Source organism: Cicer arietinum, chromosome 6 (genome assembly GCF_000331145.2).
Source record: "Cicer arietinum cultivar CDC Frontier isolate Library 1 chromosome 6, Cicar.CDCFrontier_v2.0, whole genome shotgun sequence".
Lineage (NCBI taxonomy): Eukaryota > Viridiplantae > Streptophyta > Magnoliopsida > Fabales > Fabaceae > Cicer > Cicer arietinum.
Genome location: NC_021165.2, coordinates 26,776,662 through 26,797,735, shown reverse-complemented (window position 1 = coordinate 26,797,735; position 21,074 = coordinate 26,776,662). Strand labels below are relative to the sequence as shown.

Below are 21,074 nucleotides of genomic sequence, written 5' to 3'. Positions count from 1 at the left end.
CCAGCAGTATCCCAAATCTGCGCGTACGGCGAAAACATCTCAATTTTAGATGATTATTATCAATTTATCTCTTCCATATACTTCAAGAAGTTCAAATACATCGAAGATTCAAGATTGCAATACCATTCAATGAATATCATGGCAAATGGTACAGCCAAACACTAATCACTCAGTGCGAATGACAAATTAGATTTTATAAAACTGCAACAAAATGCATCAATGTGGTGCATGAAAAATGATTCAGATGATGGCGACGTTTAGCCTAGTATAACAAAAATAATTCACACTGAAAAACAAATTTTTTCCAAGAATTGGGCAATCAACGCAGACCATGAATGTATAACTATTGTTAGATAGCATAAAAATAATTTCTGATTGGGGTCGACAAAGTTGTTAATTAAGTTATAAAACAATGTGAGTATTTGGAAATAAAAAAGTTGGTGTGACAATGATAATTAATTATGCCAAAATAGAACAAATTTTGGTTTCCAAAAACAAAATTATGGTCAAAAGAGTGCATAAGGCTTGAAAGGGAAGTACTTGAGTGTAGCGGAGTTTATGTCAAATAGCGGCTATATCTCTATTCTGAACTATAGTACTAGAGTGTAGCGGAGTTTATGCAATTCGGTAAAACAAATAGCAGCTATATCTCTCTTCTCTGCTATAGTACTAGAGCGTAGCGGAATTTATGCAACTTAGTAAAACAAATAGCGGCTATAGCACAGTAGCTTAGCAAACAACATTGTTTGATCCAAAAATTTAAAGTATGTTCTTGTGTCTCTCACCTGCAATGTGAACAACCTGTCTTCAAATTGAACTTCCTTGGTGAGGAAATCGGCACCAATGGTAGCCTTGTACTGATTACTAAACTTACGATTCACATACCTAGTTGCAAGGAGAGGAAATAATAATCATGATGATACAAATCAATAAAAAAATATTCAAAAATTTCAAGAAAGTGTAAAAAAAATTAAAATTAAAATCCAAGATTTGGACATACTGATTCATCAATGATGTTTTACCAACCCTGCCAAACAAAAAATAAAATGCCAATTAACAAAGAGAGCTTGATGAATAACTCTAACAAAAAAATTGCATCAAATTTATATAGGTATATGCATATGCATGATATGAAGAAAACCCATGTTAGAAAATTGTCAATCTGTTAGAATCTATAACTATGAAGCATAGATACTGGCAGGGACACTGTCACCACATGAAATAATTTGAGAAAATGAATAAATAGGAATTAATCAAGGTGTCGTGTCGTGTCAGACACCAACACGTGTCGAATATCGAGACACGCTTTCAATCACAAGTGTCTGTTGGTTTTGCAGAGATCTATAACTATTTTTCCCTTTTTCCCATTATATAAAACTTATTTTGACAATAAAGTTTCATGTTTTCAAGAATCCAAACATGCTCATTAATAATTTCCCCATTAAATTTTGTTTGCAAAACAAACAAAAAGATAGAAATTTTAAATCAAAAAAGGTAAACTTTAAGGATAAATGCAACAAACCATTTTAATTTTTTCAAACTATGAAACTATATAACCCTTTTGATGATTAAATTCAAAACAAAAAATAAAATGAAAAATGAAAAAAGAAGAAGCATACCCACTATCACCGAGGATTATAACTTTTAACAACATGCGGCGGCGAGAAGCCATAGATGGAGAAAACAGGTTTCACTCAAATCAAAAAATTTGGGGAAAACGATTCGATTGGAACCCCCAAAAAAAAAATTGATGATGCAGTTGAGATATTTCCGCAAGGAAAGTTTTGAAAGACAGACGGAGGAAAATGAATGCCAAGCATGATGCTCCTTTTCCAATCACATTTTTATTTTATTTCCCAAATTGCCCATGCTACTTTTTATTGACTAATTATTTTCATAGGGTAGATTGGTATTTAAATTTTTTAATGACGTTTCATAATCTGAAATAATAATTTATAATCGTCTTTATTTTTGTAAATACAGTAGTGATTTGAATGATGTTGATTTAATATAAGATGTATATTTATTTACTTTTTATCGGTATTATTTAAAACATAAAAATAAAAATGGTTATTAGTGTATATATCAAAAGAACCATATTATTATTGTTGAAGTTTTAAACATTTTAGTGGATGATTTTTTCCTCAATCCTTTGATTTGTTTAAAAGATTAATTTGTATATATTGGTGTAAGAAAAATTACATTCATTTATATACTTGAATTTAATTATTTTTTAAAATATGCATAAATTTAAAATTAATTATGATTAAAGTAAACATTTTCAATAATATAATATTTGCTTAAATGTTTATCTATTAAAATATTTAATTAAATATATGTGTTGGACGTAGATTATTATTGTCACTAGTGATATTTTTGTTGGTAATATAGTGTGTCACATTTAACAGAAAATTTAAATTAGTTAAAATTTATAATCAGATATTTGACCTCTAACTGTATATTTTTAAATGATCATTTATTGAGACAAGATTGTCTCTTAAATAAATATATAGTCCAAATTTCATTTTCCGTCATTTATTTTATTTAAATATTTCACTTTGGTTTTTTTTTTCTTTTTTTTTCTTCCCAAATCAATTCTTAATCTCTTTATTTATATATACAAAGTTGTTTTTTCATTTCAAAATGTTATATCATTGACATTACAAATACAAAAGTAAATGCAAGTATAAGACTTAATTGTACCAACAAATCTAAAACACAACACAATGGTACCAACAAATACAACTTGAAAATTCATAATACTATGGTACCAACAAAATAAACTAGCAAAACAAGTACGAAATCCAAAAAACACACAAAACACAATAACAATTAGACAATCCAAAACACAAGAGAACCAAAAATAACAGATAAAAGCAACTGATGAATGAGTTGGGATGAAAGGAGGTGATGGGGGCCTAACCGATTGTGACAACTTGTGAAATTATAGTTCAAATTGGTCATTTAAATCTTCAATGAAAAAGAGCAAAGGAAAGATGGTGAAAATGAAATTTTGTATTCAAAGACTTAAATTATTTTTTAAAAATAAATGATTCTCATATATTTTCTTATAGAGACTTAAATGTGTTTGTAATTTGTTTAAAATATATATGAGCAATATTATGATACGTAAAACGCTACATCAATCATGTCATAATTTAAATATATTTAAAAAATTGTGTATATAAAATGTCATATTAACTCTTATCTCGAAAGACTAACCGAAATTTTAAATTTTTCTAAAGAAAATAGATGAAACGATGTAAACAAATACATCTTAAGGTTTATAATAAATACACTTTTCGAACACATCTAAAATATATTTAAGACACATCTTAATTATGTCATTTTAAAAAATACATATTTATTGTTAAAACATTATCATTTTTTTTCTGTTAAAACATCAAGAAACATCATATTTTATCATGTATGTGCACATAATATTAATCATTCATTTAATTATTAATTATTGATATCACTTTATTCAATAATTCACTTTAGAAAAATCAAATCTCTTAAATACCCTTAAAACAAATACTAAAATATTAAAATGAAATCTCGTAATATCATATTTTTTTACTGCAAATAGTATAATGGAATCATGTGATACTCTTTTTATATACTATGATAAATATTATTGTTATGATATATATTTTGTATTAACTACTTATAATCTTCAATAATGAAGTTCAATTTAGTTGGATAAAGAATTGGTATCTTAATTTTTTGTTACTAAGCAACTAGTCGTAAGCATAACAAAACAATGGCAGTAGAAATATGGAATAGATTGAAATAAGCACAGAAGAAAAAGAAATCTCATTCCATTCCACGTCAATTTCATGAGCGAGAAAGTGCTAAGAGAAACAAAACTGACACACAAAAAACTCAGAAAACGAAATCAAACTCACACACTCACCAAAACCAAAACGCAATCAAAATACCTAACATTCGCTGATTCAATTTCATTCTCACATCTTCAATTTCCGTTATTCTCAATCTATACTTTTCGATTTTTATTGAATTCGCAATCGTGATTTTCCCCTATCAATGGAGTAGTCGTGTTTTTTTTTTATCGCGATTGGTTTGAATCGCGCTTTGTTGTGTTCTCAGTCGGTAGCGTGATTCCGATAATTTCGAGATGAGTATGCCGAAGCCTAATCAGGTTGCAGTTAGAGACCTCGTTGAGGAAGCTAAGAAACGAATTGTTATTCTCATCGTTTGTGTCGTTGGACTCTCCTATCTCATGTCATGTGAGTTTATTTCTCTTCAATCAATTTTCTTGAATTTTACTTTAATTGATTGATTTGACTGTTTATTATCTATGCAAAATCTTACTCTATGTTGTTTGTTTTGTTTCAATGGTTTTTTATTTGTTTTGGTAATCACTTGCTCAAGTTTTTTGAAAGCATCATAGTTGATATTCCCTATGAAACACATACGCAGGACACGACTCTCGCACTAACACATTGATAATAATTTGAGAAAATAAATTAATTAAATGCAATGAAAGTGTCAGGTGTCGGATATCGGGACACACTTTCGATTAGAAGTGTAGATACTACAAAGGTTATTGCATTGTTAGTTGTGCAAACAATGGTAGGATTGAAGTGATATGGCGTTTAGAATCTAGTGCATTTTAATTTGGGAAAATTAGTTTAGTAATGCTGTTGAAAATAGAATCGTTTTGATGTCAGTTATAAAAAGTGATGATATTGTTTGGAAAGGTTTATTCGAGGATTGTTGGTGGAGAATATGTTTGGGTTAGATTATACGGTTGTTGTTTTTAGGAAACAAAATATAGATACTGTTGGATGACACGAATCTCGTTGTGTAAGTATTTTGGGTTCATCACAATGGTAAAATGAAAGATGTTAGCTTAGGGTGGATGAAAGGGAATAATGTTTTGAGTGTAATTTGTGATAGAAAATTACTACTTAAAGCTTAAAGAAAAGTTTTGGAGTTCAACTATAGGACCTGCCATGTTGTATGAGACTTAATGTTGGGTTCTGAAGGGGCAATGTGAAAGTAAGTTCAATGTTGTAGAAATGAAAATTGTTGCTAAGATGGTGTCTATCAGCATATTCTCATCTACAACTTCCATGAGATTGGTATGTATCAGTCTATTAGAAATGTCTTCTTACACGGTGACATGACTTGAAGGAGGAGATCTATATGAAGCAACCAATTAGGCTTGTGGCTTAGGAAAAGTTATGCCTTAATTGTAGGTTAGAAAAAACCTTGTATGGTCTAATACAATCACCTCATGCTTGGTTTCTGACGCTTAACAAATTCATTTAGTAGTTTGGCATGATTCTTTGTGAGGCAGACACGGACCACCCCGTATTCCATAGATGCTCGCCTTTGAATAATCATGTTTATCTTGTGATGTTTGTAGATGATTTTGTAAATATAGGCGATGGCCAAGAAGGCGTCAAAAACCCATAGCAACACTTATAAAAGCTTTTCTAAACCAAAGATTTAGGTTGGTTGTATCATTTTTTAGAATAGAAGTTACCCAATCATAAGCCCATATTGTTATTTCTCGAAATAAATATGCTCTTGGAAAATACTTGGAGGCTCGACTGTAAACGTGCTAGTACTCCTATACACCTAAATGTGAAGCTTCTATCAAATCAATGGGAGTCAAATCCAATGATTGAACCATATATTTCATTTTCCTTCGCCCTTTGAGAACATTTGGTATCTGAGCCTATCGATCAACCACCCACCATTTATTTCCACACAACAAGCTCAATAATGTTGGGCGTGAGGGGGTGTAATAGGAAAATCCAAGTCTCACATTGAATAAAGATAAGACCTTAAATTAGTTTATAAAGAGAGACAACATTCACCTTACCAGACGATTTTGTAAAGATGAGTTAAGCCCAATATAAAAAACTTAACATGGTATCTGAGCCTGGTTAAAGATGGCAATGCGGGAATTGGACCCAGGACCCACGCTAAACGTGAGAGTGGGTATTGAAGTTGTATTGGAGCCCCACACTGCCAAGGCTCCCAGGCTACACTGTTTGAATCCCACTCTCTCCATTTCACCTCCTTATAACAGAGTTGGTTACACTGTTTGAATCCCACTTTTCCTCCCAGACACGTCACATTCTTTCCCTCCCATTTCCTATAATTTTCTAACATCTCTCCCACCAAATGGACTTGGACCACTGATTAACTAACTGCCTATTTGGGCCCACATTCTCATATTGGATCCTAACAGATTCAAACCCATTTAACATGGTATAAGAGCTATCCAAGATCCGTTGGACCGGCTATTATCAGGTCACTGCTATCGGGGCTACTCGAGTCACGCTCCAGATATCAAGTCCTAGGTGTGAGGGTGTGTATTAAGGGTCCCACATTTTATGAGATATGGCCTGAAAATGTGTTCATAAACGAGAGACATCCCTCACCTCTTATAAACCAGTTTTGTAATGTTGAGTTAGGCCATACTAAATTCTAAGATGTTGAAATGCAAATGTTCGGATCCCAAGGTTTGTTTGTACAAACATGCGCAAATACAATGTTATTGGACACATGGATGCAAATTGGGTAGGGGAGGGGATGCAAGTGATAGAATGTCTATTTGAAGTTATTATGCTCTTATTGGAGACTTAACCTCATTGAAGAGCAAGAAGCAAACAGTTGTGTCAAGGTCAAGTATGATTATGAAAGCAGGGAATAGCACTATGGCTTATACTACTTATGAGCTTTTGTTGTTATGCACTTATTCTAAATATTGAAGTTTTGTGAGATAAGTCTTATGAGTTTGTTTGTGATAATAGATCAACATTGTGTCTTTTTTCATACCCTATTTTTCACTAGTGGGCTTAATACATAGTAGTTGGCTATCATTTCATAATAAAAAGATTCTCTCAAGAATCATCAAGATTTATTTGAGTTCCAAGGATCTGTCACTAAATGCTTACTAGGACCTCAAATAAATTATCTATTTTACAAGTTAGATGCATGTGATGTGATATTTATGCTTCAGCTTGGGGGGACCTGGACTGTTTTTTGTGAGTATAATACTAAATTTATCATATATTATTTCCTTTATTATTTGATATAGTTTCCATAGATAGTTTAGTTGTTGCTAATTTTGCTCCTAATCCTGAGAGATTTCAATTATGTCTCCCCTGTATATTTAGTTGTAGTGTAAAAAATTAATATAATAATTCAGACTATGCGTCTTACCAAAGTACTTGATATTTCAATGAAACCAACCAAAGCTGCACTGTAGTTTGGTTCCGTTTCATCACTTTTATCAACTTAGATTTGCTCCTTGAACAACCATACTTTTGCATTTGTTGGGTAACTAGAAATTTTGTTGATACTAACTCATTTAACCAAGATAACGCCTTGCTCCAACACTTAAAAAACTATGCATATTTAGAGGTTGTCACTTGCTAATTTATAGCTTCATGTTATGTTTTTTAGATCCTGATGTTTGCTTTAATTTCTTTTGCATTTTTCAGTGACAAGCTCCTCAGTTTGGGTCAACTTGCCTACTGCAGCCTCCTTAATTATTGTTTTCCGCTATTTATCACTGGATTATGAAATGAAGAGAAAAGCTGCAGCATACAACAATAAAGCAGGCTCCACCAGTATTCAGTCTTCAAAGTTGCCTATCGAAAATCCTAAAGCAGTTGCAAAGTTTGAGTGGCGAGCAAAAGTGAATTCTCCTGTTGTTGAGGATGCAATTGATCACTTCACCAGGCATCTGATTTCTGAGTGGGTAACAGATCTTTGGTACTCTCGCTTAACACCGGACGAAGAGGGTCCTGAGGAGTTGGTGCAAATAATTAATGGTGTGCTTGGTGAAATTTCAGGACGCATGAGAAATATAAATCTGATTGACTTTTTGATAAGGTTCCTCGTGTCACTTTTTGTCCATGATTTTTCTTTATTTTTTGCGTCGTAGTTTGTTTGATTGCGGAATTAACTTTCTTTGGTTCAGGGATCTTGTTAATCTCATTTGCACTCACTTGGAGCTGTTTCGTGCTGCTCACTCAAAGATTGAAAAACAACACACAGGTTCATTAACAATTGAAAGTCGAGATTTGGAACTAAAAATTGTGTTGGCTGCAGAAGACAAATTGCATCCTGCTTTATTCTCTTCTGAAGCTGAGCACAAGGTTGTTTCACTTTCTTGTTCTACATGCACGCATTGAGTAATGGGGAATTTAGTCTTCACTCATGGGCCAAGCTTCCGTTTCTTATATTTCCTAATTTTGGGTTATAATGCTGTGTGTATCTTTATTTTTCAGGTTTTGCAGCATCTGATGAATGGTCTTATGTCTGTCACTTTCAAGTCTGAGGATTTGCAGTGTTCTTTCTTTCGATATACTGTCAGGGAGCTTCTTGCATGTGCTGTAATGCGACCTGTCCTAAATTTAGCCAATCCAAGGTAGCTGTTTTTTTCCATTTTGCTTCATTCTTGACATATGTTGTTCTCATTCTTCCTGTTTTATTTTGCAGATTTATTAATGAACGAATTGAATCTGTGGTAATTAATAAAACCAAGGTTAACAAGGGTGTTGGTGCAGCAAAAGGGGTATCCCACACTAAAGCAGATGAGTCACAAACTTCATCTGACCATTTTTCCAAGTATTTAGATCCTTCCGTTACTGGTGTTGAGCTTATGCAGCTAAGCAATGGTCAATCCAGAAATGCAGAGCCATCTGCAGAAAGAAATGCTCGTGATAACATTTCTAGAGACCCATTGCTTTCAATTGATGCTCGATCTTCTCGTTCATGGAACTCATTGCCTGAAAACTCCCAAATTAATGGTGACCAAGGTATTCAACGAAATCGCTCAGGAGGAGAGTGGGGAGATATTTTAGATGTCGTTTCTCGAAGAAAGACCCAAACTCTTGCTCCAGAACATTTTGAGAATGTGTGGGCAAAGGGCAAAAATTACCAGAAAAGGGATGGAGAGAACCAGTCAAATGAGCAAGTCCCACAACATCCCCCAAAAGGGAAATCAGCCAAGGTAGATCATATGAAGGCAATATCTGGACCCAAAGAAAAAGATACTAGATCGAAGCTTAATCCCTCTAAGGGAGGCCACATTAATTCTGGATACAGCAGTCAATTCACTGTTGAAGATGCATCCTTTCATGGAGACAAGAACGGATCAACTTGTTCTTCAGTTACCTCATATAAAGGTGATGAGCACAACCACAGTAGTATGCAGATCAGTGAATCAGAGAGCAATACTTCTTATACTTCTGAAGATGATGAAACTAGTGCTGTTACTGGTCTTGATTCCCCTGGAACTAAGGTTTGGGATGGGAGAAGTAATAGAAAGCAAGCTGTTTCTTATGTTCATCACCCACTTGAAAATTTTGATAACCACAGTACAAAGAAGAAGAATAAGAGCCGTTCTCGCTATCCAAGATTATTCAGAACCCAGTCTGGCAGTAAAAGGTCTAGACCAAGCGATCACAAAACACATATGTGGCAGGAAGTTGAAAGGTCAAGCTTTTTATCTGGTGATGGTCAAGATATACTTAGCACATCAAAATCACTTGTGAACTCGGAGGATTCCTCTGATGGTGCTGATTTTGAAAGTTTGGGTAGAATTTATAGTGGAGCAGCTGCCTCTTCTTCGTCCTTAATTTCTAAATCAGAATCTTGTAGTTTGGCTGTTAGTACCCTGAAAAGTTCTTCTTCTGTAGATTCCTTTTACAAGTTGAGATGTGAGGTACTTGTAATGGTGCTAAATAGCTTCTTTAATAAATTATGAATAAGTTCATATATGAATATGTTTGTGTATGAAAAATTGTAAGACAACTCACTGCTGCAGGTTTTGGGAGCAAATATTGTGAAGAGTGGTTCAAGAACGTTTGCCGTTTACTCTATATCCGTTACAGATGTAAATAATAACAGTTGGTCTATTAAAAGAAGGTACTAAGATTTTTGCTCATATTTCTAACAACAAATTTTTGTCAGATAATATCTTCAGGTGTTTCTTGTTTCCTTTTTCTTTATTTGGCTTACATTATTGCTTTTTTTTTTTTTTCTTTTTAAGGTTTCGTCATTTTGAGGAGCTGCATCGACGCCTGAAAGAGTTCCCTGAGTATCATCTTCATTTACCACCAAAACATTTTCTGTCAACTGGTTTAGATGTAGCAGTCATTCAAGAGCGGTCTGAATTGCTTGATAAATATTTGAAGGTCAACTTAACTCAGACTTTTTTAGGTTAAAAACTCAGATTTCTTTGGTTCCTCCTACTTTTGGATTTCTTGTTTCTGTGTCTACATTATTGCTTAAGAAGTCACTTTCTGGTACTTAATTGTTTCCCTGGCTAATTGATAGGTTTGCATTATTATGAACTGGTTCCTTTAGCTGACTGGTCAACTTTCTTTTTTAATGAATATTTTTTTGTTGAGGAATAAATTATCTAATTTTTGTACTGCGATAGAATTGGGATGATCAACACTTTATTAACAGCAGGAAAGATGTTTGATATGAGTGCACCTCTATTTTAAGTTGATACCTCCTTGTGCATCTATCATACATCATTGTTTTTCTGTCTTTGCTTGCAATTTTCAATGATTCTTAAAATGTTCTGTTGACACATGGCTTATTGCCCCTCAGAAACTTATGCAGCTACCTACAGTTTCAGAATCAATTGAACTATGGGACTTTCTGAGTGTTGACTCTCAGGTCTGATTTGTTGCACAACAGTTTCCTCTCTTTTGTTGTCAAATATTTTTTCAAAATTATCTGGCTTCCCTCTTATTATTATTATTATTATTATTATTATTTTATTTATTGCAGACGTACATATTCTCAAATTCTTTTTCTATCATGGAAACGTTACCAGGTGACTCATTGTTGATAAAGAATATTGAATGTACATAGTTTTATTACCTCCTACTCCCATCTTTTGACATGTCTTGGGTTCTGTTTTATTAAAAATTATTTTAGTTGGCCTGGATACGACGAAGCCATCTGAGAAGACTAAAATCAGTTCTGAAAGTAAAGAGGCTGTTTTGCGAACAAGAAATAATGCTGTGGCTGATGGAGTGAGGCCAAAAGTAAATAGCATGCCTCTTTCTCTACCAACAAAAAAGAATACACGGGAATCTAGACAGTCATTTGACAACTCTGGAAGCAACACAGATGTTCTAGCCTGGAAGAGTGCATCTTCTCCCAATAACTTGCCGAAGTCAGTGAAAGGGAGAGGTAGTTCAGACGTGGCCTCCGATGTGCACCATGATACTGCTGACACTGTTCCAACAGAGGTTATGAAAACACTAATTCTAGTTCAGAAGTATTATTCTTTTTTCATAGATGAATGGTGATTTTTTTGTTCATTGCTGGTATCAAACAGAGGAATGGTGATATTTGGTTCTGATTAATATAATTCAATGCAGTGGGTGCCACCAAATTTAAGCGTGCCCATATTAGATCTGGTTGATGTTATCTTCCAGCTGCAAGATGGTGGATGGATTAGGTAATTTTAAAACCCTTATTTATTTCATCTTAAACATAGCTGTTTGAATTAAAATTTCACCACTAAGATCTGATCTTTAAAATGCTTGCATTGTATGCGTTACAGGAGGCAGGCTTTCTGGGTTGCTAAACAAGTCTTACAACTAGGAATGGGTGATGCCTTTGATGATTGGTTGTTAGAGAAAATTCTGCTTCTCCGAAAGGGATCAGTGATTGCTTCAGGGGTCACGCGAGTTGAGCAAGTAATCTTATGACCCCTTGTTTTAAAAAAAAAAATAATTGTGATGTTGATAGGTAATCCTTTAATGAGTTAGTTAAGTCGTTAGTTAGTAAGGTGAAGATGAGAGGCTATAAATAATAAAAAGGAGGTTAGAGAGGGTATCTTTGGTTTTGGTGTGGGTTTAGGTTTTGGTGAGGGTTTAGAGTGGGAGAGAACGAGGTCTCTCAAAGACCTGAACTACAATAGGGCTTTCCTATCAATAAACACCATTTTCTTCTATAATCTGACCCATTCTTATCAAATTGGTATCAGAGCTCCATCCAAGGGAAACACTGACAGGGGGTGTGAGATGAAAAGGCTATAAATAATACAAATGAGAGATTAGAGAGGGTATCTTTGGTTTTAGGAAGGGACTAAGTGTGCTTACCAGGCCTCTCAAACCCAAGAGGAAATGGATGTGTGATTCGAACAGCAAGATCCTTGTCTCCGGAGGCCAGAGCAAATGATGGAAAGATTGTCGACTTTGGCGGGTGAAGATTTTATGAAAGCAAGTCGCCAAGCAGAGAAAATTGCAGACACCCATCTTTGCTGGGGAGGGAGCATGTGGTGGGGTTAGTAAGCTAGAATTGGGAAAGCCTACAATCTTGGAGCTGAAACAATCCAATAGGTGGAGACTGGAGACACTTGGACGGAAACCTCAACAGTATGGATCAAAACAAGAAATATGTAATAAAACTGAGAAGAGGGACAGAAAACACTTTCTTTGGGTCACACAATAATTGGTGGAACAGAGCGGAATGAGTGTGTTATAGTCATGGGGATTAGGTTTTTTGGCAAATGCAGTAATTCCGCCGTCGCCACCCAAAGCCACCATACTTGAGTTCTTTGTAGAGGTGATGAGATATCGACAGAGAAACTCAGACTGACGGGGAGAGAGGATCCAACTTCCACACACAAGCAACGGAACTTGTATTGTAACCAATGTAACCTCTATGACAAAATGAAGGTGGGGATGGTTTTAGTCTCACAACTGCAGAAATTTTGGATGATGTCAACCATTGTGATCAAACTTCCACCACCAGAGCCTCCAGATTCATGCTTGGGGGTAAATTAGCTGAGGAAATGATTGCAGAGGTGGAGATACGAGACTGAAGGGTAGTCTAGGGAGAGCGAAGAGCAGAAAGGGCGCGTACAAAAATGCTGGCAGCAACCACAAGCAGCCATGCAAATAGTAAAGGAAAGAAGTGTACATCCCAGATGTGCATTTCACAAGGCAGTGAGATAAGGGAGTCAGGAATCTTTTGCTGCTGGGAAGCTACAGGAAAGAGTTGAAAAGGAAGATTAAGGCTGACTTGATGCAGAAAGAGCGTGGAAACTCCTACTTCAAATTACTCATATACAACACAATGATATTGGCTTTAATCCCTTTCGATGTGGGCTCTTTTCAGCTGTTCAAAAGAATTAACAAATTATCCTAGTTACTTTGGCAACAAAAGCTATTGCAATAGTTCAAGGCAATTATCCAGCACAGCAATGATAAAATGGCAGTAGCGACGGGATTGTATTGTAGAAGTTCTTTGGAATCTACACTTTCATAGCATTTTACATAACCCTTCACCTTGAGGACAAGGTGATTGTTAAGAAAGTTAGTTTGTTAGGAGTGTGAGATGAGAGGCTATAAATAATGGAAAGGAGAGATTAAAGAGGGCATCTTCAGTACCAGGTTATGTGGTAAGGGATTTAGAGAGAGTACCAGGTCTCTAGGAAACCTGGACTGTAACAGTGTTTTCCTATCAATAAACACCACTTTTCTATAATCTGATCCAGTTCTTATAATATGTTTGGAAATCTCCTCGTCATCGAATTTCTTTCGCTTTGAAAAAATTATGTGTTTCAATTTATATTATACATCCTTGGTAATCTTTCCATGCAACAATGCAGTTCTAATTAATCTGATGGGACAGAATATACTTGTACATTGCTTAGATATATGATGGATGTAGACGTAGTGTACTGATGAGGTGTTGTGACTATAATGTTAATAGATACTCTGGCCTGATGGAATTTTCCTAACCAAGCATCCTAATCGACGACCACCACCTACCAGTCCATCTCAGAACTCACCTACTGGACATCAACCTACACAAGTGTCTTCTCCAAGGATGGACGATGAGCAGCAACAGGAGGCAGATCGGCGTGCAAAGTTTGTATATGAGCTAATGATTGGTAATATTTGTTATGCTGTTCTCATTTATCTTTGGAAATGACTGTGCAACATCACATACTCAATTCTATTGAAATAAAATATAATATACTTAAAATCACCCACCCCCTTTGTGTAGATAATGCACCACCAGCAATTGTAGGTCTTGTTGGAAGGAAAGAGTATGAACAATGTGCTAGGGATCTTTACTTTTTTCTTCAGGTAACTTCTGTTTTATAATGTTATCCAAAGAAGCTTAAGGACTGTTTGCTTTGTGAAAACATTTCTTATTTTCATTTTCTAAAATGTGTTAATTTTACTTGCTAACAAGGAGAAAAGAGACTCTCTTGAAGTGAACAATTGACTACATTTCTAAAAACAATGAAAATCTCAAAAAATTGTTTTCATTATTTTCGAAAATGCATATTCAATTATTCATTAACTAGCACTTTATCTTGTCGTCGTGACAATGGTTCACTTCTAGAGTCGCTCATAAAGGTAAGATGAACAACATTTTAGAAAATAAGAACACAATGTTTTCACAAAGTAAGTGGGGCCTTATTTTGTTTATCTATTGATTTCTTTGCGGTGTTGTACGTGAGAAGTGTCTCTTTAGAAACTAAAAACACTATTTTCACAAAATGTGTTCGGCTTAACTCAACTTTACAAAAACAACTTGTAAAATAGAAGTGTCTCTCTTTATAAACTATATTCATGCCTTATCTATTTTCAATGTGGAATTTTAGTTTTTTCCAATAGTCTCATAACCAACGTTGCATCCCAATTTAAAATTTCTTTGGATTAAATTACAGCATGATTGATACAGGTACTACGTTGATTAGATTTTTCCACTCTGCTGTGCTTCTAATGATTAATATCATCATTATCAATGTTAAATGGTTTACTGAGCTTCACTGTAGAATTCTCCGCAGGAAATTTGTTTGTATTAATTTCAAAAAATGCTTATCTTATTGAAAAGTTAAAACCTCAGTCCTATAATTGTGATATTGAGCTGTTCCTTAGTCTACTGAACAATGATTGATTGTAGTTTGAAACCTTTATAACATTAAGTTGTTGTTGGAATTAGCATATAGGAATCTCATGTTGTGGTAACTGGAATAAATAAATTATCTTTGGGCTTTAATTGAGCGTAGTTATGAAGACTTTTCTTGATTTCCTTCTTGCAGTCATCTGTTTGCATGAAGCAGCTAGCTTTTGACCTCCTGGAGATGCTGCTTTTGTCAGCATTTCCAGAACTTGATGATGTATTCAAGCAGGTGCATGAAGAAAAGCATAAATTTGGCGAGTTGATAAAGTAAATATAATCATTTTCGGCCAAAGTAGGGAGAAACAAAGGTGTGAATGTTGTTTTCCAAGTTACATTTTTGTCTTTTAATTGTCCCTTGCGACATTAGTCTCTGCACCCAGCCTCCTATTTCTGCCTGATGATGAATAGAAAGGCAGTTAAATTTTAAAATATACGGCATCCTGTAAATTTTGTTGAGATTAATGCAATCACTTGAAAGATTATATGCTAAAGCTTTTTCAAGCCAACAGCTATCTAGATTATATGCTCACACACTTACTGCTGGTACTGCATATAGTTCTTAATTATAGTCTTTAAAGTTTAAACAGAAATTTCATACGCAATATTGTACAAGTAATTATTAAACAAAGCAGTGAGATCATTGAATGTTTCTTTTCAGTGGGGAAATTATTGAGTGCCATAAATTTACTTGGTTTCCAACTTGTCATCTAATACTTTTTAATTTGACGTTTGGAAGAAATAATTTAGACATTTTATGACAGACGTGTAAGTTGTTTATCCAAAGTTCAAAGTGTCTCGATGAAATTGATACTTGCATACAGTCTCTAATGGATGTCAGTTCAAATAAACAAATGACACTAATGAATTGTGTAATTTTGTTTAGCTCGGGATCAAATATACTTCATTTACTGCAATTGATGAGGTACATCACTCAAAAGTTGTGTACTGACTACTGATAATTTCAAAACACTTGTTATCAAGCACTTCTCCTACAAGAACCACTGGCTCGCTCCCTACATTTAGAATGACTTATGCTAAATCCAATAGAACAACATCGGAATTATGGCCAATTTGGGAGAGACTGAACTGTCAAAAAAAAATTGGGAGGACTCTAATTATGGTCTTAATCAAATCGACAAACTCATCTGCCCCTAAAGTTCTGTATGCATATAGACAACTACCACAAGTTCATTTGTCTCCGTTTGCACCCTCGTCGCAGCCGGTCCAACCCCACAACATGTGCAATTTATGTGTGCTCACATGAAACATGCTAATCTTTACAAACTAATTGTGTTGAAACGTCTCAATAGAATGCAAGAGTTGGAAGAAAAAAAACATCAACACATACTAGAAATGGTCTTTTGTTTCAATCGCCTAAGACCTTTTAGAGTTATGCCGTAGCACATGTTGCAGATATTATAAATAGAATCCCAACACCTTTTCTCAATAACTATCCTCCTTTTAAATGTTTACACAGAAATGTTGCGGATTTGACTAATCGCCAACATATTTTGGGGAGATTGGAAGCATTCAACTAATCTTGATTGTATCATAAAAGATGGAATCATTTTCTTCCCTCAATCAGAGGATGGGCAAATATCTAATTAATGGTATAAACTTTGGTAATTTAACTTGGATTTAATTAATATGTACTAACAATATAAAGATATTTTACGATATCAATTAACATAAATGTCGAGTCATTAGAATTTTAACTTTTAGTCTTTGAATTTGTAATTATTGTTTAATTTAATCCCTAAAATTTGTTGAAATAGCACAAAATCTCTAAATTTGTTATGCATCAATTAATTTTATCGATCAATTAACTCCAAATATTACACATGATGACATGTGACATTAAACGATTATATGGTAGTCAATGTCAATTTCAAATCACCCTCGCGTATATAGGGAACAAGAAAACAAGGATCCAACACGCAAGAATGGAAATCATTTAGAGTAATTAATTTTGAGAATGAAAGAAAAGTAACCATAGATATTTATAGCATAAAAATATTCCTATCAATTTGGACGTTGTTTAAATGGAGGTGATTTCCAACTCACTTACACTACCACATTATCGTCTAACATCACACTCCAACATAGGTAACATGTGAAATTAGCATATGGATGAAACAAATGACATAATAAAATCAATGACTATAGTGTTATTTTGAAAAATTCAGAGGTAAAATTAAATATAATTCCAAGACGAATTTGTTTATGGACTCAACAATGATTAAGATCGCGACTTTGCAATCAAAATAAAAGGCACTCTTAACTACGTAGTTAATCTCCCAAAACTCATACTTTCCTCACTAATAGAGGTGGAAATAGGTTATGTCAAGTCAGACTTTGAAAGGTTTAAGTATGATCACGATTAATTTTTTCGATATGAATTTGGTCTACGGTCTATTTTTTTCTCGATCTGGCCTGAAAGACTATTTAAAAGCCTATTTTACATTAAAACATTTAAATAGTATATTTTATATTTTTTTTAAATAGATTAAACTAGACCTTTATATATAACTAAATCTAATAAAATTATAATTAACAAGTATGCAAAAACCTTCTAAAAAAAATAAATAAACAAAATGTACTCATACTTAGCAAACTTAAAATAACAAATACTAATATTGATAAATAATAATAATATATAACAATGTTAATAAATAATATATATATATAGGCCGACTTATCAGACTAAGATTTTTTTTGTAAGTCTGAGTCTGATCTATTTAAATTAATAGACTTTAAAAAAATTTGAATCTAGCCTTTTTATTAAATAAGTCAGACCAGACTATAAATAAGTCAAATCATAGATCAATGACGGACGGTCTATAATATATTCCCACCCCTACTCACTAAATATTAAACTACTTTCCTCACTAAATTGGTGACACAAATAAATAAAACATTAAATTCCATATATATCACTTCAATTGTTCCTCCACAATAGGTTGGTTTCAAATGCGTTTAGTACAAACCAATCACACGTGTGTCGGTCAACGAATTATGGATTAAATAACTTTTTAGTCTCGGAAAAATTGTAAAATTTCATTTTAAATCCTTATAAAAAAATTCACATGTTTTAATCTCTACAAAATCATCTTACATGTTTTTTTAATCTTTGCTAAAACGAAACATACTTCAATTTTTAAATGATCTTTTAACATGTTTAAAACATTATTAAAAGTTCATCCATACAAATATAATAATTTTTGAACTTGAGATAAATTAAATTTAAATTTTTTAAGAGTTATATTTTTGAAAAAGAAGTCCTTAAAAAAAATATGAACCTATAAATCAAATATGAACCTATAAATCAACTTTTCAGTTTATTTTTTGTAGAGGAACTTTTTATATGTCACAAATATTATGTAAAACAATCATTCAAAAACACATAATATACTCCAACAAAAATTAAAATTGTATGCATAATAATTTTATAGAGACTAAAATATGCATATTTTTTTTCGAAGACTAAAAACAAAATTTTATAAAGACAAAAAACTTATTTAGTCCAATAATTATATAAAGAAAGACTCCTCTCTCTCTTTTCCATGTAAAAGTGAGAGGAGAAATGTTATTATTTTTGTTACGGAACAAGAAATCCGAGATAAAGATCAATATGACCTATATTTATTAGGTACATAAGCAATCACATATCACACAATCCTATATTTATTAGGTGTACATAAACAAGTTTACAAATGTATTACACATTTTACATGAAATTCACCCATCTAAAACTGATAGCACGATGATACCACTATCACATCAGAAAAGAGAATCCAACTTAGTAATTCACTCTTTCATACTATATATCAATACACTCCCAGCAATGAAATAAAGCAAAACAAAGTTATTGAAAAGTTAATTAACCTAACTTTAACTTAAAGACAAGATACATCTTTGACCTAAAGATGTTTAGTCTCCATAACTGAAATTAAATATGTTGTCATTTAATGATTATTCTCATACGAGAAATTCCCGTATATTTTGTGAAAGTCATTAATTGGTTTACAAGCTAATTACAACAAAATACTATTCTGCAATAAAATATAAACAACAACGAGAAATTAAAGTTATTTTAAACCAGATACTTCAACTTTTCATCTAGTACTTCATTGCGGATGAAATAAAAATGTGTTAAAATTTTAAAAAGAAATACCTATGTTGTAATTAAAAAAGTAAACCTATTTTGAAATTCAAATTATGCTGAATTCAACTAATTGAAATTTCAGCTAACAATTCACTAAACCTAAAAAAATTGAAATTAAGTTGAAAATCAATAATCTTCACGCTAACAAAGTTGAGCCAAACAAAATCGGATTTAAGTAAATACTAGGTATTCAAACACAGTGAGAAATCAAAAGAAAAAGGGATGGAAAAGTTAAAGCAATTGTTGAGAAGTAAAATTAATGAGAAAATATTGGAGCAATCAGTAATTGTCTGTGTGGTTTAAGATTATTTGCTTTAGCATTCTCGAAGGAAGTCTGAGTGGTTTGGGGAAAAAATAAGGGAGGCTAGTGTCAGATAGCTAGATATGTGAGTGTTATATGAACAGATCTTAGGGAAGTAAATGTTTGTAATTCACTTCATTTCTTAATACCAAAACCACAATGAAATAAATACTAAAACAATACCCAAAAATATCCAACTCAAATTCTCATTAAACAACAAAATTGTCTTACAAACCTCATGTTGAAACACAATGCAACTATATATTAAAAGAGGAAATCAAAACAAAAGATAGAATAATGTTTAGAAGATCCATGTTCCAACACAAAAACTTAGCTCCTAAAATTAATTAGACCAGCTGATAATGATCTTCCAAATTCTTATGCAGAGGCAGCTGCTCCCTTCTTCCTGGGTGCAGCTTCGGTCCCTGATTACAAATTCCGACATATTAATAAAAATACAAATCCACTAAAAAATAGCTCAATAAATATATTTAACTCCTCTAACTAATTCATATCAGCAAAATAAAAAAAACATGGATAACACAAAGATATAACAGTTGTATAATAATCATATAACCAAACACACATACCCACAAATATAATAAACATAAAAACAAATATTTAGCATCTATAATCTAAAACAACACACATCATAAAACAAAGAGATTTAACTGCTCTAATATCCGTAGCAGTCATTAATTTCCCAATCAATTTTTGAATCAAAATTATTATTACTTATTCACTTAACATTTTAAAGTAGATCAAAAAGAGACTTAACTCCTCTAACATACTCATATCAATAAAAAATAAAACATAAACCAAAACAAGTTAATACATCTAAAACAAAGATATTAAGATCCTGTAAAATATCACACATAGTTAACATTTAACTTACTATGCATAACAGTCATTCATTATTTCATTTGTTATCAATATATAATGTTTGAATAGATATCAATATCAATTACTTAGCATTCTAAAGTGTAGACTCTGTAATAAAAAAAATATTATAGAAATTAAAAATTCAAAAGAAAAATGATTAAACACAACAATACCTTCTCTGAATCCACTTTTGAATCTGCGAGGCACATGACGCAAATACCTCATCCTACCAGTTCCAGTAGTCTTTCTCCTAATAGCCTTAACACTCCAGTTATCTAAACAATTTCATTCAAGACAAATAATCAAAACCCTAAATCTAACCCAAAAAAAATAAATGAAAAATCAAATCTTTACACAAACCCAATTTCCAAAAACCGAAAATAAATAACAAAACTTACATTTCCTGACACGTGCAGCTGGGTAAGCACATGCTGAGCAGCGACTTTTCTGGAGATGGAAACTGCGACGGCCACACCTAATACAGAGTGTGTGGGTCTTGTTCCTTCTCTTACCGAAACTACCTGTTCCCTTACCCTGCATTCATCGATTAAACATGTTAATAAGCGCGATTGGAATAAGCGATTGAAATGAAATTAGGGTTTCGATCTGTAAAGAGAGTGAGAGAAATAAATTTTAGTACCATTTCAGAAGAAGGATGCCCAAACCCTAATCAGAGTGGCTGCTTTGAGACGAGAAAGAATATATATCACTCAAATGGGCCTTTGATTCCTTTTTTGTTACCTTGTTTCGACCCAGTATTTTTTTGTGACAAAGGTTGCT

The 21,074-nt window shown here is 33.0% G+C and overlaps 3 protein-coding genes across 8 annotated transcripts in view; 1 reads left to right on the top strand and 2 right to left on the bottom strand.

Annotated features, from left to right (window-relative positions):
* LOC101513957 (ras-related protein Rab7-like) overlaps window positions 1-1,818 on the bottom strand; it is a 3,693-nt gene extending 1,875 nt beyond the window's left edge. The window contains 4 exon segments of the mRNA XM_012717618.3: window positions 1-17; window positions 786-885; window positions 1,001-1,027; window positions 1,620-1,818. The exon segment at window positions 1-17 is cut by the window's left edge and continues 1 nt beyond it. Coding sequence (XP_012573072.1) covers window positions 1-17; window positions 786-885; window positions 1,001-1,027; window positions 1,620-1,672 — 197 coding nt within the window. The 5' untranslated portion in view covers window positions 1,673-1,818.
* A 1,920-nt stretch (window positions 1,819-3,738) lies between these two features.
* Window positions 3,739-15,492, top strand: LOC101514293 (uncharacterized). Of its 6 annotated transcripts, XM_004506785.4 has the most exons (15): window positions 3,751-4,250; window positions 7,488-7,881; window positions 7,970-8,147; window positions 8,280-8,419; window positions 8,491-9,718; window positions 9,821-9,921; window positions 10,046-10,190; window positions 10,615-10,683; window positions 10,798-10,843; window positions 10,948-11,264; window positions 11,397-11,476; window positions 11,582-11,717; window positions 13,741-13,921; window positions 14,038-14,120; window positions 15,086-15,492. In XM_004506785.4, exons 1-15 carry the CDS (start codon window positions 4,139-4,141, stop codon window positions 15,215-15,217), a joined length of 3,342 nt encoding a protein of 1,113 aa, XP_004506842.1. In that variant the 5' UTR covers window positions 3,751-4,138; the 3' UTR covers window positions 15,218-15,492. The 6 variants fall into 6 exon arrangements, 5 of the variants coding, with proteins under 5 accessions (XP_027191291.1, XP_027191292.1, XP_073226081.1 ...); XM_073369979.1 differs by lacking the exons at window positions 10,615-10,683; window positions 10,798-10,843 and having other exon boundaries at window positions 3,750-4,250; window positions 10,046-10,215; XR_003473300.2 differs by lacking the exons at window positions 11,397-11,476; window positions 11,582-11,717; window positions 13,741-13,921; window positions 14,038-14,120; window positions 15,086-15,492 and having other exon boundaries at window positions 3,739-4,250; window positions 10,046-10,215; window positions 10,948-11,040.
* Window positions 15,493-19,602: 4,110 nt separating this feature from the next.
* Window positions 19,603-21,074, bottom strand: LOC101514821 (large ribosomal subunit protein eL37x). Its single transcript, XM_004506788.4, has 4 exons — window positions 20,935-21,074; window positions 20,693-20,828; window positions 20,468-20,569; window positions 19,603-19,837 (listed from the first exon to the last, which is right to left on the bottom strand). The coding sequence occupies exons 1-4, from the start codon at window positions 20,935-20,937 to the stop codon at window positions 19,791-19,793; spliced, it is 288 nt and encodes a 95-aa protein (XP_004506845.1). The 5' UTR covers window positions 20,938-21,074; the 3' UTR covers window positions 19,603-19,790.